We start from the raw sequence: 21,741 nt of genomic DNA on the forward strand, positions 1-21,741 counted from the left end.
TTACTGTTTGTTTCCTTTTGATACATGAAAATATACTGTATATTAATTTATTCAAGGGATGAATGAATTGAAATTAAATGGCCAATGCTATTTCAATGTTTAGGCCTATGTTACAATTAGTTAGTTAGTTAGTTTTATTTGTCCTTACATAGGAAATTTGTTTTCACATACCATACAAGCCTCACAGACATGAAATACATAGATACACACAGTCACGGTTCTTCACCCACCACCCTGCCACCACAAACCCCACCCACATAGATGTTAACAGCACATATACAGCACATATATCACAATAGTACACAAACAGCACATATACATCACATTACACAGATACAAACAGGAAAACCATCACCAGTTGACATTACATTACAGAGGAATGAGGGCGGCACAGTGATCCATCACCGCTGTGATCTGTTAAGTGCTGCTATTGCAGAGGGCACAAAGCTTTTCCCGAAGCGTACTCGCTTCCACCCCATAGCCCTATATCTGCGTTTTGATGGAAGCAGAATGAAGAAGGGATTGAGGGGGTGGGTGGGGTCATGAGCGATGGTCCGTGCTCTGTTCTTGGTGAGTGTGCTGTTGAGGTCTGATAAATTAGGGGTGGGGAGGCCTATTGCTTTGTCTGCGGTATGAGTGATGCGTGTGAGTCTGTTGAAAAAGCAGGGAAGGCAGTAGAGGAGTATGGGCTGGACTATGCTTTTGTACAGGAGGAGCAAGTGACGGGGCAACAGAAAGTGATCTGAGCTTACGGATGGCAGAGTCTCTGTTGACTGCGTTTTTGTATGTCAGTGGTGTGTTGCTCAAAGCTGAGTTTATTGTCCAGGGTGAGTCCAAGGTATTTGAAACAGTCCACTATTTCTACGGTGTCGTTGTTGATGCAGGTGGGGTTGTGGATTGTGTCAGATGGTGTTCTGGTGTTGGTGAGTTCCTTGTTCCTTGTTCCTTGGTTTTACTGATGTTAAGCTGAAGGTAGTTGTCAGTGCACCATTGTGTGAGGTGGGAAATGGAGTCTTGGTGCAGATATGGAGTTATTGTCATTGAGAAGTGCAAGTACAGGAGTGTCATCAGAGTATTTGAAGTATGTGGTGATGGGTGTGGGACTGACGCAGTCATTGGTGTAGAGGGTGAAGAGAAAGGGGCTTAGGACACACCCCTGCGGGGCGCCAGTGTTAATTGTGGTGAGTGGTGATGTGACTGCACTTATCTTGACGGCTTGTGGTCTGTCACTGAGGAAGTTGTGGATCCAGTGGATGAGGGTCGGGGGGACGTGCAGATGGTAGAGTTTGTTGATCATCAGGTGGCGTTGGATGGTGTTGAAGGCAGAACTGAAGTCAATGAAGAGTACTCTGGCGAAGTTTGTAGGTGTTTCAAGATGTTGGAGGAGGGAGTGGAGGACACATGCCACAGCATCCTCCGTCCCTCTCCTGGCCTTGTAGGCAAACTGGTGGCTGTCCAGCTGTGGGCTGACAACTGGGAGGAGGGTTCTGAGGATCAGTTTTTCCAGGCATTTCATGATTATTGAGGCCCATTTTAGCCCATTTTTTCACTGAGTAACTTCTGAAATGTCCAAGCCATCGCTACTTGCCAGCTGTCTGCTGTCACCAAACAGATCAATTTAAAATGCTAAAACACTTTTTCAAAACTTTTTTGTCAAGTTTGTTGAAGTTTAGGTTCTAAGATGTAAACAGAGTCGTAAAAAGTGACAGGAACAGAATAGCCCCTTTCCACTTCATGCAGCGCTGCGCAGATCTGGCTGAGTGTGATGCATGCTTTGGGGCAGCCGTGGCCTACTGGTTAGCCCTTCGGACTTGTAACCGGAGGGTTGCCGGTTCGAACCCCGACCAGTAGGCACGGCTGAGCAAGGCACCAAACCCCTCACTGCTCCCCGAGCGCCGCTGTTGTTGCAGGCAGCTCACTACGCCGGGATTAGTGTGTGCTTCACCTCACTGTGTGTTCACTATGTGCTGAGTGTGTTTCACTAATTCACGGATTTGGATAAATGCAAAGACCAAATTTCCCTCACGGGATCAAAAGAGTATATATACGTATACTTATGCTGAACATTAGCACAATGCAAATATGAATTGTTTTCATTCAGCCAGATCTGCGCAGAACTGCATGAAGTTGAATGAGCCTAACATCACTAAATGTTAGTCACGGTATAACAGCCAGTGTCTTTTTAATTTAGCCCGGAAATTTTCCAAAGAAAGAGAAGACTTATGTTCCAGATACCCAACACACACAGCATGGAATTACTGGGAGGTCTTTGGTCTTTAAAATTGCACAAAGCTTTGAAACTATTGCTGCCCATGTCTCTGTCAAGTCTTTCATGACGTAAAATTCTGGCAGAATAAAGTCTCTTTTCTCGCAAATGCAATGTGGGACTGGCCCAGAAAATTTACATCCCCAGGATGTTCTAGGAACGTACCCGCTGGTAAGGACATTGCCTATAATGAGGACATTCCTGAATGGTCACTTTGGATTTATTTTAAGGGCAGGGGGATCTTATTTGGGGACATTCAGAACGTTTTCAGAACGTTTTGCGACATTACAGGAACCTTTACGGGACCAACCCACAATGTTATATATATATATATATATATATATATATATATATATACTTTATTGTGTTTATTCATTCAATTTTCAGTAAGTTATGACAATCATAGTTTGTTATTTCTATTTCTGAGGAACACATTTTTTTCTTCCCTTGTGTACATTCATTATTTCCAAAATAAATAATTGAATAAAAAGGAAAATAAATAAATAACACGTATTTTAGTTAAAAATATTTATTTCTTTATGAGATTTTCCTTTTTCTCAAAATAAATTTGCTTCCCTGCAAGGTTGGATTTTTTCTAATTTTAAAAAAATGTTATACCAGTTTTTAGTCAACTTTAGCAGAGGTGCCAATAATTCTGGAGGGTACTGTCTTTGAGGGATTTTAACTGGACTTTTTCATTTAGATAATTTCTCAATTGCAAATATCGGTAGAACTGGTTGCTTTGGTGTTGATATGCCCTCGCAATGTTGTCAAACGACTCCAATCCAGTGTCACTGAACATTTGATAATGCGTTATGAGGCCTTTATCTCCCCAGCTCTTGAAAACATTGTCTAATTTGTTTGGAGTAAAGTCTGGATTGCTCTGTATCTCTCTGACAGGTCAAATCTCTGTCTTTGAGTTTTATAGAATTCTCCAAGTTTTAAAAGTGTTGTTTACTAAAGTTATTTGTTTTCATCTGCTTTGAGAAGAAAACAGTATACGTGCCCATCACCAACTAATCTCCATATTTTTCCATTTAGGGCACAACCCTTTGTTCAACATTAATTTATTTTACTTGTGCTGCATAATGGTATTAGGTAATGCAAGTCCCCCTTCACTTCTCTTCTGTTGTAATATTTTGAGTTTAACTCTTGGTTTCTTTTCATCCCATATAAATCTTCTCAACAAACTCTCCCAATATTTGAAGTCTGTCTGCGGTATAAAGTGGTAGGTTCTGAAATAAAAATAGAAATAGAAATTGTGGCAAAACATACATTTTAATTATGTTGATCTTTTCCATTAGAGTTAGAGGTAAGTTTCTACGTCTTGTCTAACATATTTCTCCAGTTTGCCATAATAACATTGGTGAAGTTGTTCCAGTTTATTTGGTATCACCCCCAAATATCTTATTTAATAAATATTTAATAAATATTTTGGTCCTATTTAAAGTTGATTTTTTTTTAATGGCTTTCTAACTGACACCCAATTTGCATGACTTCAGTTTTATTCAGAGTCAGATTGTACCCTGACAAGACACTATAAGCTGTAATTTCACCTATAATAAGGCTGGTAATGAAGTATTGACAAATATAAAATTATGTCGTCTGCGTACAATGTGATCATATGTTCCTCACAATGTTATTTATTGGTTACATTTTGGTCCATCAATCATGTTCCCAGAACATTTTCAAAACCTTTACCTTTCCACAACATTATAGGGACCATAAGGAAGAACATGAGGATCCTGAATCGTAAACTGCATTTGAGAGAGAGAGAGAGCTATGTATGGGCTCAATTGATGTCCCCTCCTCCACCACCTCTTTGAAACAACTTCTGGTTTATTGGGGGCCAAGCAGCGAAGCTGCGAAGGCACCCATTGTGTTTGTTAGTTTTCTTATTATTATTCCTCTGGCATGGGAGTCTATGGCAGCCCATAGAACCGTCTGGTGAAAAGTTGTGACAGTCCCATGATTAATTTCACCAAGTCATGTCGGCACATCGAGGGCTCTAGCGCCACCAACAGGCCAAAGTTGGACGTGCGTTCACGCAAGTAACTTTTGACCCGTAAGGCCGATTGTCAAAAATCAGGTATCGTTGGAATCCTTGGACCAAGCCGAGTTCAACGCACCCTATGACGTCATTTTCCGCCATGATGGATTTTCCGCCATATTGGATTTTAGTGAAAGTGAAACTAAAACTTCACAGGTCACAAATTTTGTCCGATCGTCACCAAACTTGACACACATGATCTTCAGACCAAGCCTCACAAAAGTTGTGGTGTTTTGTCTTCGGAGCTAAAACCGTTCACCCATAATATCCAATCGAAATTTGCGGCGAAGCCGCCAAACAGGAAGTGAGCTCATATCTCAGCAACCCTTGCATGTATCAAAGCCAATCTTGGTGCATGGACTCAGGACCCAATCGGGGGGACGCTCAAGAAATCTGGCGACCTTTGACCTCTAGGGGGCGCTGTAATTAAGAAACATGCCTTTTGGCCTGTAGCTGCAGTTGTGCTTAGAATTAAAACGCACTAGTGGTGTCTGGTAATACTGTTGGAGGTCCTTAGTCCGACCCAAGCCAACTTGTGATGTCATCGTAATTGATTCGGCCGCCATATTGGATTTAATCAAAAACACGTACAAGTTTTCGCAGGTCACAAATTTTACCGGATCCTCACCAAAATTGGCAGAGACCATCTTCAGACCATGCCTGATTAGTGCATTTCTTTCTGGAACAATTGACAGAAGCATTCGCCTGTAACAGCCAATCGAAATTTGCGGCGAAGCCGCCAAACAGGAAGTGAGCTCATATCTCATTAACACTTTCATGTATCAAAACCAAACTTAGTACATGTACCTCAGACCCCATCGGGAGGACGCTCAAGAAATTTGGTGACCTTTGACCTCTAGGAGGCTCTGTAATTGACAAAAATGCATTTTGGCCAGTAGTTGCTGATGTGCATTATTATGCAATGGATGTCAATGGCAGCCCATAGAACCGTCTGGTAAAAAGTTATACAATTTGGCACACTTATAGCCCAATAATTGGACAGCCCAATAATTAATTTCACCAAGTTTCAAACGTTCTAGCGCCACCAACAGGCCAAAGTTGGACGTGTGTTCACGGACGTAAGTTTTGACTCGTTGACCCGAATGTCAAAATAAGGTATCATTGGAATCCTTGGGCCAGGCCGAGGTCAAGCCGAGGTTATTTTTTATGTGAAACTGATGACAAGAAGTTCCATCCAGTTAATTCTAATGCCTGTGTGCAAGGTGTGGCGGGGTGGGGCGATTGCGGCGGTGGGCTGGCTGGGGGAGGGGGCGGCGACACTCAGCCCTGGTTCAGCCCCACAAAATCAGTTGTTTTGATGTGAAACTTGACCTCGTAACTCAGCCAATCTTGGATTGTTTGCCATGGAACTTGCTGTGCCTGCTTGATGCTATATGTCTGAAGCAATCGCATAGCTACATGGCAAATCTGGCCTGCTGAACTGCCTGCTTGGCCCCCTCATTGCTGCTTGCAGCTATATTCTTCTTTGTTTTTTCATTATAAATTATTTACTATATTGGTGCAGAATTGCATTGCAGTTCATTTCAGTGCAATCCTCCTCGGCAGGTCTAGGGCTCATGAACCTCAATACCATGGGAGAAAGAGCATTAGTCACACTATCCTAGCTCTGGAATTCCCTTTTGATCAGGCACTGTGAATCCATCTTTTTAGGCTAGCATATTCACTATGATATGTTTTTTTTGTAGGCCTATTGGTTTCATGACACCACCATTATATTAAAGTTTTATGAATTATATTTTTACATTTAATTTACTTTGAGTAACATGATCAATTAAATATCATTAGTAGTAGCTAGCTATTTCACATATGCATAAAATACTAAAATTTAATATATAGCCTACAAGTTGTAGGTATTGGAGACTATGACCATGGAGTTTTAATGTTGTTGTTTTAATGTTGCTGGTTGGCATTATTCCAACCAGCTGTAGGCTAATGATTTTCAAATAGGGGAGACCGCTTAAAGACAATACAATTTCTGCAAGTATAAAATGGTTGCATGATAGGCCTAATTAACAGCCTATTTAAAGTGCATAATAATTGTAGCTTATTGTAACTTGGCAGTATGCATAGGCAATATGGCTATGCCTAGCCTAATGTGTTCTCTTCACTGGCAATCTATCTGGCTTCCAAACCGACTTTATTTCTGGGAAAGAACAAAAAGAAGAAGACAAAGAAACAAAGATGTAGGCCTACTTTGCTTGCTGACTTTGAAGGACACGTGTCTTCATACAAGACTCCTAGTAGGCTCCTTTCTGGCGACCTATATGACGTATCGGAATGTATTAGGCTACAAGATGGCGGCAATCAGGACTCCACATGTTGACTAGCTTGGATTCCTTGTTCCTAGTCTGGCAGAGTTTCTGTAAAATCGAAACGTGGAAAGCCAGATAGCTAACTACTAGCAGTCTACGTCTGTCGTTGATGACTTAAAACATAACTGGCATAAAATGAGTTCAAAATTAAAATCTTTGAAATTTTTAGGTGGGTTTGTATGTGGGGCGGTTGTAAGCACAGGCTCATGTGTCGCTGGGATTCAACTTTATCTACAGAGGAACCAAGAACCCAGTGATAGACCCGCTGATGCAGACCCCAAAGGTAACGTTACCTTGGTTTGCCTGCTAGCTAAACAATTGCAAAAGTATAGCCTACCTCTTGCCACTCCGTAACAGCCGAATAACCGGATGGGACTAGCTAGTAGTGACCACCACAGACTGGTTAAACAATGCTGTAGCATTATGCCTGTTAAAAATTGTCATACCACCTCCGTGACACACGGTTCTCGCGGTCGGATTTCACAATTTCCCTTCCAAAAAAGCAGGGCTCTACAGTGCGCCCATTTCACTCGTACAATATGCAATATGCAAAAATTATGCCGTGCGAGTGCAAAAAAATATTTAGGCGCACTGGTGCGAAACTGCGAATGACTTCTAACCATGTCAATGTTTATCTAAAAAATACACCGCAACATCGAGAAACATTACTGGTGCAAACCATAGAATCACGTCGCGAATGCAGCATAAAAACTACACCTCCCATCAACGTTAGCAGTTTCGCGTTGTGACTCGCTAGTAGTCGCTTCTATCAAATCCAAGAGCGCGCAGAAAAAGCGGAAAGTTAGACTAGCCAGCCAAGATGCAAAGATTGAAGAAATTAGTTCTTCTATCCACCGAATTCATTGGATAGGACAGGATGAGATTCTGAGAATGCAGTGAGAGAAGGAAAGGTAACCTAACATGCCTTTTAGCCCAGTTGACGTATTGGCTGCAATATGCAACATATAGCTGTAGCGAACGAACCGGCACAAAAGTACCCTCCGGTAATACTCCCATTTTATTCAAAGGTAGAACGCTACTGACAACTCCAGGCTTTCACGCATGCATGTTTGTTTACACCGAATACAAGCTGAAGTGCAAAACGAAAGTAGGCCTAACGTTTGCCTACTGCCCCCATCAATGCAGATATTTCAAATAAAAACTAAAAGTATAAAACATATATCCTTGATTAGCCTATGTTGGGTTTTGTGGAAGAGAAAATGGACTGTTTTAGTAGTAGTAGTCTATTAGGCAGTATCAGATAGGTCACATGGGCATATTTGGATTAGCTGTAGATGGATTCACAAATAAATAAATTAGCCTACATTTGGCAGGATACTTGATATACAGGCTAAATGCAAATATGGCAATGTATTATATTATTTTACATTAACTAAATGTAGGAAAATAGAACAGACTGAAAATAAAGTAGGCACTGATCTTTAAAATCCTGTTTCCTGTAGCCTAAATGTTGTCAGTCATTCTTAATATTCGCAATTGGTGCACTGGCATGTTTAACTGTTAGCTGCAGTATAATGTTAGATTATGTGTAAATTAAGTACAGAACTGACTGTGCGCCCAAATTTTTGTCTGCTCCTACATTTTTTAACTTAGGCGCACAAGTGATCCTGAAAAAAAATGTTAGTGTAGAGCCCTGATAAAGTCTCTGACATGGCAAGTTCGCTCAGTGAGAGACCGCCGTAGGCTATTTGAATTGTGAGGATCATATCATTGCCAATCCGCAGTTGGCTAACATAGTTGTTTACGAAATTGCAATGTGATAATATTGTGGTGATTTCCTGAAGGAGTCAGAGAGGTTTCTAACTGGCCCCTAAGGCTTCACCTGACCCCAAGAGACTGCTACATTGTTAACAACATAGAGAGACACAGAGTATGTGAGAATTGAACAGACGCACCTTGTGGTATGATGTCTGGCCTCTGAGGGGCGATGAGGTTGCAGTGCTCTTGAGCCATCGAAATGGACCTCCAGCAGGCTTCATCCTACTTCTCCATTTCTGGTAGCCTATCTAATAAATGACCAGTCCCACACCAGTGTGGTGTTTGACACACTGCAAACATTAAGGTTAATGTAGGCTAAACTTTCCTTGCAACATTTCTTTAAGCATTAAAGGAACCATATGTAAGAAATGTATTTCAATTAATCATAAAATGGCCCTGATATGTCACTACTAGACATTAAGAAATCATGTTAATTTCAAATACTTATATCACTGACAACTGTAGTCCGGCCAGGATATTGCCATTTAAAAAGTGAAGTTGCAGCCCTCAACTGATGTTGATGTTGTGTTTTGTCATGTCATGTTGTGTTTTGGCCTGATGCGCCACCCTCTACCTATCTACTAATCACAAAGTCAATAGTGTTTTGGCATCCGGGTTGGCAACCTCGAGTCAGGAGGGAGGAGGAGGGGATACACCGCTCTGCAGTAATTTGAAAGTGATTGCAGTACCAGTTTTGGCCAAAATCTTACATATGGTTCCTTTAAATTAAAATAATATTGTGGAAATGCCCCCCACACCCGTAATTTATTCCAAAAAAGTGAATTCAAAGTCCACTCCTTGTGAGGTTCCCCATGATAGGCTATTCTAATTTTTTGAGATGCACCTGTATATCAAAAATGTGATTTCATGGGTCCCATTTTGACATCCCTGTTTAGAGAGCCCTGCCCAGAAAGTTATAGGGCATTACGGTTTACCTCTGACTGGAGCTGAGACTAGGTACTACACCAACCACACTCTGTCCTATGATCAAGTAAACAGAACACCAAGATGGGTAGCTGAACATCTCTCAAACACAAAACTGCGAGGTAAGTCAGCTGGCTCAGTAGTTTGTCCTTACATCATTCATTTACATACATAAGCTATGACTTGTAATAATAACGGTACCTCATGTGCTGCTTTGTAGGACAAGCTGATCGGAAGCATTGCCGATTCAAGCCAGACCCCACCATTGCAGAGGCCTTCACAGCACACAATGATGATTACTTGGGCAGTGGGTGGTCAAGGGGACATATGGCACCAGCGGGGGATAACAAAGCCAGCACAGTAATGGCTTGTTGACCTCCTTATGTGCTTATATTAAGAATACTAACTAAGTCTAGATACTTATCAGAGTTCATAATTAAAATACATTTTAAAAAGACTTATCTTGCATCATAACTAAAGTGCGAAATGTAACTGGATTACACACCACTCAGCATTGTCAGTGAGGTATATTAGTTTACATATAGCCTCAATAGTAATGGCTAAATGGATGTTTTTTTTCTGTTTACACAGCAATCCATGGCTGAAACCTTTTACCTCTCCAACATTGTGCCTCAGAACTATGAAAACAACGCTGGCTTTTGGAATAGGTACCCCTATTATTATTAGTAGTAGTACTAGTAGTAGTTGTAGTAGTATTAATATTATTAACTATGATATGCAATGTGTGTGTTTTGTGCCGTTTTTAGATTGGAGATGTACTGCAGGGACCTGACCAAAAAGTTTGAAGATGTCTGGGTGGTGTCAGGGCCTCTTGTGCTTCCTGAAGTAGGAGAAGATGGCAAAAAGACTGTATCTTACCAGGTAATAAAAATTACATTGCCAATGGACTGAATGTGCATTTCTGAATCTGAAGGAAGTGCTGACATTTGCCAATATATTTGGCATAAATCTGGAATTTTACATTATTTAGAATTAAACATTTCACATTGCCATCGGTTATTTTGCCAGTACAGTATCACTACAAGTCACTGAATTTCATTAACATTCCATGCTCTCTCATTGCTGGCAGTCACTCCTTGGGCTTTATCTTGGCCATCTGAAATGTCTCAGAGGTGCAAAGTTTAAAGACATTTAAAGGTGCCATGTGTAAGAATTGAGGTAAAAATATCAAAAAAATGAGCTACACGCATCAAAAGAATGAGAAGAAATAAGGGCGATGGTGTCATTAAAAAAATGACAAAGTATAGTGCTGCAGAGATATCAACCTGAATTAGCATGCTAAATTACTAGCCACAGCCCGACAGGTGTCATAATACCAGTTTCGGCCATGGGAGGCGGTATGCGGGCAACATAACCGCCAGCCAAACTGCAATACACGTGTCTCGGTTGTTACTCTAGGGTAGACCAACTTACTTTCTGGAGGTATACTGCCCCATCTTTTATGGAATGTGGAGTATGAATTGATTTTTTGGCGGACATTACACATGGCACCTTTAAGGCATGTTCAGTCCACATTTGCTAGTTTAATGGCGCTGGATGCCAAAGGGTTGTTCTTTTTGATGTTTTGATGTTTCTTAATCAGTCATTGGGTGTGTTTTGGGCGTAATGATTGACACCTATCATTCCCTTTTAAGAGCCAACAGCACAACATCAAACAGCCCGTCAGTATTTTGACAGTCAACGCTGTCTGAAGGAATCCACTTGCACAATTCCACTAGTAGGCTACTTGCTTTACTAAAACCTGAGTGTGACTAGCAGAGTATAGCCTACATGCATTCTGCACTCGCCTATTATTTGAACTCATAGGCAAAGTGAAACTAAATTCACTGGTCTCATAGTGAAAGGCAAAACAGTTCTACACCGTTATATTTACTTTCACTATTGGCTGACAGACTTACCCCAATAATGTTCAAATGACTGAATAAAAATCCTAAGGATATTTATCCTGCAGAGGAGTTGTTTGGGACTGGTTGCTAAGGACTGCTTACATCTTGTGACAGTGCATCTTTAGCTGTGCTTTATATGCACCTTTTTTCCGCCAGGTTTTTCTTGGTCAGTGGTGTAATGACTTTTAGAGGGTGTAAGATAGCGATTTTTGGATCATGCGCCAAACCACACCTTATGTTGTTAACTGCCACACACCTGGGCGCAAGGTTTAATAAAAGTGGAGCGCGTGGCGAAAAATTCATCACTGACTGGATGTATGTGCATCCATGTATGTGCATGCACGATAGGGCCCCTAGTCTCTTCTTGCCTGAATGTGGCAATTATGGTAATCCATGTGAAAAGAAGAAATAATTCAGCTGGGTTCATGTGTGTAGTTCAGAATTGGTACATCAAGAAATTATTGAAATAATTACTTTATTTATTATTATTTCAAATAAATTTAATACAAATGTAATACTATAGGTTATGTGGTGTAGTGACATTTCCTGTAGGTTTAGAAGCCATGCTTTTCAGCCAGTGTTTCCTCTATGTTGACTTGGTAGTGGCGGCCCCCCACGGTTTCATTTTCTTCCCCCACGGTATCAGAAATGGGGCAGACGTCGCAGTTGCCTTTCAAAATTCATTGTGCAGACCTGTTGTAGATTCTCCAAATATACAGCTCAATCACAACTGAAAATAATGCCTCATTGTGTGTGAATAGAGGTGAATACATATAAGTGGCAGCGAAGCGGACAGGCCTGCCCCCACTGCTTAAAAAAATCCTAGAGGAAACACTGCTTTTCAGCATAGCAGCCACACAGTTGGTTTCTAGGTAAACGGTTTGGTTTCCCTGGTGAGGCTAAATGGACAAAGACAGCCACCCTCGGGCCAGCACCTACTGCAAATCAGCTGCGACAGGAGCCATGTTCCTCCCATTGCAATACACTCTAGCCTCAGGAGGTACTCAGGCTCAGATGGCTCCCTCTGCCTCATCTCTCTAGGATGGTAGAGCCCTCAATCAATGGTTCTCTGTACTGGTTTTCAGGTTATCAGAAATTCAAAGATTACTTATCAGGAACTTCTACTTAAGCTTTGCTCATCACATTTTGCTTCATCAGTCTGGAACAAATTATTTATTTTTCTCTGTATCCAAAGTATCCAAAAAGTATGTTTGGCCAAGCACTTCACACTGTAAAATCTTTTTAACTGCATTGTTATTTTGTAGGCTATACGTAACTGGTCTGTTTCAGCATGTGTGAGCCTGTGTGATCAAGGCATCAAGATTACTGTTGCACCAGTTTCAATTGTATTTCTGTAACCAACCTAAATGTGATCTCTTCTGTAAGAAGTTGCATCAAAAGGTGTATTTTTTTTTTAATTATATCAACTTTTGGCCAATTATAGCCAGTAGTAATTGTTATTTAAAATGTCCTCTGAAGAAACTGATGAAGTTTGCATAAAGCTTTGCTTTGGAAGTGGCGTATAAACATCACTTTGCTGTTAAATTTGCCATGTAGCTTACTATTAGATCCTATTGTGATTTAAAATGACAAACTTTTTTTGTTGTTTTTGTCTGGCCAGGTCATTGGTAAAGACAACGTTGCTGTTCCTACACATCTCTTCAAAGTCATCCTTGCCCGAAAGGGCCCATCATCAGACACTTTGGCACTGGGTGCTTTTGTGGTGCCTAATCAACCAATTGGGTTTGATCATTCTTTGATGGAGTATCAGGTCAGCCTGTCTGACCTGGAGAGGATGTCCGGGCTCTCCTTCTTCCCCAAAGTGGACCCTGCCATGACTCTTGGGAACCTCTGTGAGCTGGACTCGTGTCACCTGATGGACTTCAAAGAGTTCACCCTCTACCTCACAGGCCGCAAGGTGGGCAGTTCTAGAAGTTTAGAAAAGCTGGAGAAATTCATGGCGGAACTGAAGGAAATGGGGATCCCTCCAGATGACTACCTCCTGAAACTCTACCAACGGAAGAAGGACGAGCTCGCGCAAAAGGAGCGACCAGATGGGAAGATGGAAAAATGATCACTTGATCAACTGAGCCTTGTTGTCTTCATGTTTTCAGGTGACTGTATTTTTACCCATTTTTGGCCATCAAATTAAGATACTTATCAGATAAGACTGATTTTTGATCACTTTGGTTGTAATATTTCATTGCATTTTCCAAGTCCAATGATAAGTCCAATTATGAGTTCTAATTGTACAAGTGTACAATTTTAGTTGCCTACTCATTTTAGTTGCCTATTTAGTTGCCTTTTGATTGTACAAGTGTACAATTTGAAGTTGCCATGCTGGTTGAAGGTTACAATTTCATTTTTCAGTTAATGGGAACCATCACAAACAATACTCCCCACTTTAAGTGTTCTTCATAAATGGTTAAGAGGTCATATGCACATCACAGTTAGTGCCTACTGAAAACCAGAGCCAAATGGCCACCTACTGAATAGTCTGCCCTCCTTAGTGACATGCAGACTGCAGCCTTGAAAAAGCTTCTGGAGTTGTGTGTTGCATAGTACATATTCATATGCAAGTAGTCATACAACACAGAGATGTATTTTTATTTATTTTTTTAACTGACCTTCTCTAATCCTTGTCTTCCGAAATGTGAATGTCACTAAAAAGGAGCATGGACCAAATGTTTTTACGTCTGTTAATGTTATTCTCGAGTACAGTTGTATAAACATGTTGTGTTGCACTAAGCATATACATTTACAAAATAAATTAAATTGACTGTTTTTTTTGTGTGGCATCATCTGATAATCATCCCCTGTCTTAAGTAGACCTGCTGGTTTAATGAAAGAAACTTGCATTTTTGCTCTCTTAAGCATGAAATGATGTTTTAAACATTCTGAACTCAAGGGGTCTCTGTTTCCCATATTGAGTTCTATAACACTACCAGAAGACTTCCCTTGAATCTAGAATCATTTCTAATAATTGAAATCCATCACAGAGCTATCTACTTTTCTGTGCCTTGCTGAACTCATGGAAACTTACTGATGGATTAGAAGTATATATATATATATATATATAGACAATAATTAAGATACAAAAGGTTAAACTTGCGGTAACAAATTTACAGTTAAATAAATCATATTCTGTGTATGTTTTATGCATTCTATATTTCTCACCTGAACTTGAGCATTCTCAAACAGTTCACTACTGCATGTTCCCTCTGGCCAGACCATGTCCTTGTGTGTAGTTGCTTGGAAGTTGAATCATGCTTGGTATCTCTTGTGTCTGAACTTGTATGGCTCATCATGTCTGATGAAGGCTCATCTTACAGCTCAATCGTTTTATCAAGGGGGGGCTTTTATGCAGGACGAGGCTAATGGAGAACAGGGACAATTTGCTCCCTGGCAGAAATCGTGCATAATTGCATTTGACTTCTAAACTGCACAGAAGGAAAGCAGACATCTGAGGTAATCTGACTTGTCAGATTGGAGCACATGCACTAACAAGACGGATTGATTGTTTATTATCCTTTCAACATAGCACAGTGCATTTACTACTTATGCACTCTGTTCATGTATGATGGAGTCCCTACTACTTATGCACTCTGTTCATGTATGATGGAGTCATCATCCTTAACCCAATCTCTTAAGGTATGCATGGGATTATTTCCTGTATATCCCTGTTCTTATCTGATGTGTGTGTTGGATGGAGTGCTGTAGTAGCCCAAGGGAGGGCTAGCTCAGGACCTCGGAATGCCTTAACACAGCGCTGGCCTTAAGCATGTGTGGTCACGCCACTGCGTTCACTTGTTATGTTTTCCATTAGCTGTGGCTGATGATGGAGTGCCATGCTGAGGTCAGTAGCATTAATAAGTCAGGGGTGAAGTGACTGCACCGCTGGAGGGTATTAAACCAAAGCATGAACGCTACAAGTGAGCTGTGTGCAGTCTGACCAAGCCGCGTTGTCCTCATACAAATCTATGGCATCAGTCAAGATGGCTGACAGTTACAGCTTGAAACCCAGTGTAATTATCACTTTAGTTTCTGGTAGTACGTTGAAACATAGAACCTACTCTATGAGAGTGCCTCTAATCTATGCCATAAGGTGTTTCCTTAACCAACAGGACTTATTTAAATCATGATCCCATTTCTGTTTTTTTTTTTTTTTGTCCTAAAGCATCATAATTAGCTTCAGGCATAATGGACAATAGCATTTGAGTGGCATAAACATGTTTAAGTGTTAATACGGCAGCTTAGGTGGTTACACAGCTGTAGAACTATTTAATTAGAGGGGATGCATCCCCTCTATTGAAATCCGAAAACGTATTATTATTACAGTGCATGAAAATGCACTGTACTGTTCTTCCTAGGCAACTTATTATTATTATTATTATTCCGCTTACCACTTTTTCTAGACGCAATTTCTCTTGAACAGTTTAACTTATAAACTTCATTCAAACTTTGTAACGTAGGTCTTCAAACAGATCGGGTTGCTATATCTTTTCAACTTTGAAACTTTTATACTTTTTAAACTATTAAAGAAAAACTTTTTAAAAATCCCCATACACATCCTATTCAACTGTTTCCTCTGCCCAAAACTGTTTCAAAATAAAAGTCCTCACTACAATAATCCACTGTTAAACAATGTAACCCATTAAACTACTGAACTTTTTACATTCAACTTTTAAACGGTCTACTTTTAAACTATCATTAAACTATCTATCTATTAAACTAGCTGTCTATCAACAACTTTTAAACTATCTACATTCAACTTTTAAACTTTTAAACTATATACATTCACTAGCTGTCTATCAACAACTTTTAACTTGTCATCAACTATGTCAACACTTTTCATCAACTATGACTCCTACCCACTGTAGCTAGTTAGCATGGTTAGCAAAGTTAGCATGTTAGCATTGCTAACATTGTTAGCATTTTTAACAAAACTGCTAAAAATGATTAGCTAGGTTAGTTAAGTCACATGGTTAGCATAGTTAGCATGTTAGCATGCTAGTTAACATTTTTAGCAAAACTGCTAAAAATGATTAGTTAGGTTAGCTAAGTAACATGGCTAGCATAGTTAGCATGTTAGTTAGCATAGTTAGCATAACTGCTAAAAATGATTAGCTAAGTTAGTTAAGTAACATGGTTAGCATAGTTAGCATGCTAGTTAGCATTTTTAGCAAAACTGCTAAAAATGATTAGCTAAGTTAGCTAAGTAACATGGTTAGCATAGTTAGCATGCTAGCATGTTAGCATGCTAGTTAGCATTTTTAACAAAACTACTAAAAATGATTAGCTAGGTTAGCTAAGTAACATGGTTAGCATAGTTAGCATGTTACCATGCTAGTTAACATTTTTAGCAAAAATGCTAAAAATGATTAGCTAGGTTAGCTAAGTAATATGGTTAACATAGTTAGCATGTTAGTTAGCATAGTTAGCATTACTGTTAAAAATAATTAGCTAAGTTAGCTAAGTAACATGGTTAACATAGTTAGCATGCTAACATTGCTAACATATTTAGCATGTTTAACAAAACTGCTAGAAAATGTTAGTTAAGTTAGCTAAGTAACATGGTTAACATGTTAGCATTGCTAGCACTGCTATAAAACATTAGCTAAGTAGCATGGTTAACAGAATTACAAATCTTAGCATAACTGCTAGCAAACATTAAAGTCGTTCCAACTTTCAGTTATCGTCAAATATCTACCTATACACAGCCATTAAACTATTTGAATATCAACATTCATTAAACTGCTAGAAAACGTTAGCTAAGTAGCATGGTTAGCAGGTTAGCATTGCTAGCACTGCTATAAAACATTAGCTAAGTAGCATGGTTAGCATAGTTAAAATTCTTAGCATAACTGCTAGCAAACATTAGAGCCATTCCAACTTTCAGTAGTCGTCAAATATCTACCTATACACAGCCATTAAACTATTTGAATATCAACATTCATTCAACTTCCAGTCTGTCAACAACTTTTAAACTATTTACCTTCAACTTTTAAACGGTCTACTTTTAAACTATCATTAAACTATCTATTAAACTAGCTGTCTATCAACAACTTTTAAACTATCTACATTCAGCTTTTAAACAGTCTACTTTTAAACTATCAACTTTTATTAAGCTATGCAACCACCATGTCTATCCTAGCATCACCGTAGTAACCATCTCTATATTATCTGTTTGAACTATACATGATATTTTATATCACAACTTTAGCATTTTCATGCACTGGTAATTCCTTGGAATTGCATTTCTAGTTATTATTATTATTTTTCTTTTTACCTTTTTGTGCGCGCTATTCAGCCCAAACCGATTAACGTACAAATTTGGTTCAAACACCGTTCCGTAGATCTTCCAAGGCTTTACCGTCCTATCCATTTTTAATTTTTGAGAAGTTTATACTTTTTGAGATATTTGTAATTAAAAGTGTATTTTTCCCCCATAGACTTGAATGGGGGCTGTGATGTCATAATAGAGCCAGTTGCGCTCGTTAAGTAGTTCTCAGAGCAGTTCCCAGGCTAATCAGAACACTGGCACAGGTGTCACCTGTGAGGAATTCAACTGTCTCAGCCTCTAAGCATACAATCTAGCTCTACCTGAACTACACATCCTGTTAAAGTGTTTCCTGTGTGTCAAAATAAAAGTCCCAGCCATATATCATGCATTCAGCATTATATCTCCAGAACGGCTTGAGGTACATGCTTCAAATTTGGTACGAGTGTTTTTATGGACTCAAAGATGAAGTGAGTTGAAGGTTGAAGGTCAAATGTCAAGGTCAAAAACACCTTGAGTGTGATATCTGAATAATGCCATGTCACACAAGATTCAAATTTGGTTACTCCAAAAGCACCTTTGAGGTATCACAATTACCCTACCAACAGCCCCACCAACACCCTAACCAGCAGACTGCATCCCCTCGTGTAATTCCTCGGAATTGCATTTCTAGTTATCCCTGTTGCTTTAATTTAACATGTCACACTAACACTAGTTGTGAGTAATAGCTCAGCTTACAGAGGAGTTCACCAAAGATCAGATGTGGCAAGCCATTATTTGATTGAGAGGTGACAAATATAGCCTAGCATGTACAAAGCATGTGTTAAGGTTTTTTTAAATCCTAAAATCCTCTTGGACATCATGTTTCATTAAGGGAAGCTGTCCTAAGGGAAATATGTGGTCCCCATAATCAAGCATAAGTTCTGTCGTGGTAATCCTGTTTACCTTTTTGAAGAGGTTAGGGCTCCCTGGGTCACCTTTAAACCGATCATCTCTAAATATCTAAGCATACAAAGGTCACAGCTTAGTGTAACTGATCACCTCCTCTGCTAATTCTAACAGGAGCACTTGTATTGTATTCTTACTCATGTGCCTTTAATTTTTGTTAGTGTGGTGAAATGGAATTTATGCTTATTGCGTTGTCTCGTATTTTAATGTGACTATAGTCAAAAAGATTTGATCCTTTAGAGGACATTATGAAATACTTACCTGAATGAGGAAAAGATTAATGGTGAAATGAAACTTACTTTTTGGTATTGTTTCAGAAACCCCTTCCCCCAACACATACTCCATCCTCTCTTCTCAGACTTATGTGCACAAACACACAGACACACCCCATCCTCTCTTCTCAGTCCTACACATAGACACACAACATCCTCATCCTTGCTTCTCAGACTTGCAATGTTTAGAAGCAGGTGCCTTGCCAAACCCCAGGCTGCAATTAGCAGTCACAGTCTGCTGTCTTGTTCTGGAACATTCCTCCTTTAAACAACCAGCTATGTACAGTACACACTTGGCCCATGTTTCCAGCCATGCCGTGGCCCGCTATACCTCCCCGCCCACACCTCCCCTCTCGGTGGATGTCTGATTTGATTTGCGCCGCTTTGTTTCATAATTATCCGTAGTAATTGGAAACCAGTGATCCATCAACAGCAGTCTGATGAAGTCCTAAACAGATGTGGTTAACGTACACTCAGGACTATTTTGCAGTATTCATTTGTTTTTGCTACATGGAGAAGCATAGAGAGGTGGTTTTTCAAAGATGTCTACTGATTTTGGCTGCAGGGGAGTGTTCAAACGGAGCGTCGGTTGGGAGGTTTCCCCCCCACACGTTTCCTGTCCCTCCGCTCAAGCAAAATGACGTGATTATGTGTTCATTGGCTTGTTTTGGAAAGTGGCTCTCTGAGGCCTTCCCATTAGGTTTCTCACCTTCACTCACGTCAGGAGCGGACGTCGGGCAGGCTTGGCGCTCTCGCCTCAGTTTGGGGGTTCCTTAGCAACCAAGCACTGTGTAGTTTTTCCCCAAAGGAGAGGCTTTTCTCAGCCCTAATCAGCACCATGCTGTACAATGGCAGTTTACACAGTTATAATAATAATTTTATGTTCTTTGGAAACAAACCTCCAAAAGAATAAAAAATGCATGTTTCAGACAGTAAAGTTTTGAATATTTGGTTAACAATAAATAATAATAATTGTAAATAAACAATTATGTTTACCAACTGAGGATGCTATGAGGATCTATTTTACAGTTTCTTAAAAAAACAGGTTGGTTAAAGGAACATGAACAATGAAGTGGTTTTTAATTAAATGGCTGATCAACTATGATTTCACTCCATATTGTCTGTGTGGAGAGGACTGTCTCTAGATGAGTGTCTCTCTTCATCCTTCCTGCCAATATAATGTAGGCCAGCAGGTGGAGATGTGTGGCTATCACATCCTTTCCAAACCAACAAATACTGACAGTCAGGGCTTCTCCTGTTGATACTCCCATATGATTTTCAGATGCTGCCTGCCTAAAATTTTTGGCTGTGTATAGGTATTTTTTTTATTCCAATTGTACTGTGGGAGGTTGCAGGTTTTATGAGGTCATATTAACAATCTATTCATATATGCTGCCAAGTGAGAGTTTTGTCTGTGGCCGTACATCTAGCCGATAATATTTACATTTGTCTTCAATTTTAAAATGCTCGAGAGCTTATTTCCTATGTTAACAGGCAGTAGTCATTCCTCTGTCAAATAAATTTACTTAATGTTTACCCAATAATGACTTGTACCATTCAAAACTTGAAATCTTTTCTTATGATATGTTACAGCTTAGGTATTTTGTTGTTTTGGCCTTTTATCAAACTGAAAGTTTGTTTTGCTCATCCTTGCAAAGCTGTCGTACTAATGAACTTAGCACACTGAGCAAACAATGAATTGAAGATTGATCTTCAGGAGCCCGCCATTGTTCAATCCTAATGTTGTATGTTTTGTTCTTTAGTCTGTGCTTGGTAGCCAGTGCCATCAAATGACCTGAAATGGATATGAGTGAACTGTACCTCTCATGCATTAGAATTAGATTTGGCCAGACTGTAAACACTATGGGTCCTCAGAGAAATTGCTGAGTCGCTGTCCTAAGGAGATGCTTTAGCTGGCAACACTCGGAGACAAATTGGGAATAAAACCCCAGAGATTGGTTGTCCCTTGGGAGAGTGCAGCATCCTTCGAAGGTCCCCTGCTGGGTAATGTGACTAAAATGAAAAGGGGAGTAAGAGAATGCAGGAGAGCCCACCCCTGTCCCTCCCCACTCACCCTGGTTAATGGTTACATCCCAGGATTCCTCTGTGTACACTGTAATGAGTGGTCCATGAAATCTTACGAGGTCATGGCGTTTCCTTATTGTGTGACTGCATCAGATGCTTTAATTGGTTTAATATCTCTAAATGCTCAAATTTGAAGCTTAAGTCTTTTTTGGACATGTTATATATTTGTGTGCTTAAATGTGTTTACTTAAGTCAATACAAGTTTTATTGATTTAAAATGTTTCTCTGTGAATTTCGTGCGTATGTTGCTTTAGCCAATGTTTATATTTCTTCCTAACCTTTGCCAGACGTCGACACCACAGGGGCCGGCCCCCTGCCAGCAAGGTGTGTTAAACAAACACAACATTTGACAGGCACAGACGCCCGTCTCCTAATTGGTCAACGCAGTCTGATCGTATTGTAAAATTGAGTTGCTGAGCCCAAGAGAGTTGCAGATAATTCTCTTTTCTCTTCCTGGTGGCTGTCAGATGCCAGCTAGCATAAGAGTGCCAAAAAATATATCGCTTAGAGCAGCGGTACACTAGGAAGCTGCTACAACATATTTTTCTTGGGCTTGCTTTGCTGTCTTATTCGGTATAGAGAAGACACTGAGGAATTACCCCTCACCTGGTTGAGCTGATTCACTGAGATTAGTCCAAATACTGCAATGTGCAGTATCTTTAATGTGGAGAGAGAATTGATTCTTATGATTTTAGCCAGTATGCTACCACCATGTTGCATTAATGTATCATTACTATTTAATGAATTAGCCCATCTATGTAAATAATTACAAATTCTATTTCCTTGTGCATTCACTTTAAGAAGAATAGATGTGGACCCTATTTGTGTTTCTAAACGTTATGTATGTATAAGGATGCCCACACTGGTTAAAGCATAGTTGCACACTGATGATAGGTA

The 21,741-nt window shown here is 39.9% G+C and overlaps 1 protein-coding gene across 1 annotated transcript; it reads left to right on the forward strand.

The window, feature by feature from the left end:
• The first annotated feature begins 6,578 nt into the window (after positions 1–6,578).
• On the forward strand, positions 6,579–14,043 carry exog (exo/endonuclease G). The gene is made up of 6 exons (XM_076290512.1): positions 6,579–6,932; positions 9,325–9,474; positions 9,573–9,712; positions 9,944–10,020; positions 10,120–10,234; positions 12,881–14,043. Exons 1-6 carry the CDS (start codon positions 6,785–6,787, stop codon positions 13,331–13,333), a joined length of 1,083 nt encoding a protein of 360 aa, XP_076146627.1. The 5' UTR covers positions 6,579–6,784; the 3' UTR covers positions 13,334–14,043.
• The last annotated feature ends 7,698 nt before the right edge of the window (positions 14,044–21,741 follow it).

The sequence above is a fragment of the Alosa pseudoharengus genome, unplaced genomic scaffold (genome assembly GCF_046254945.1).
Source record: "Alosa pseudoharengus isolate Yale_2024_CS ecotype anadromous, Long Island Sound unplaced genomic scaffold, YU_APseudo_1.1 YU_APseudo_1.1_scf_18, whole genome shotgun sequence".
NCBI classification, from domain to species: Eukaryota; Metazoa; Chordata; class Actinopteri; order Clupeiformes; family Clupeidae; genus Alosa; species Alosa pseudoharengus.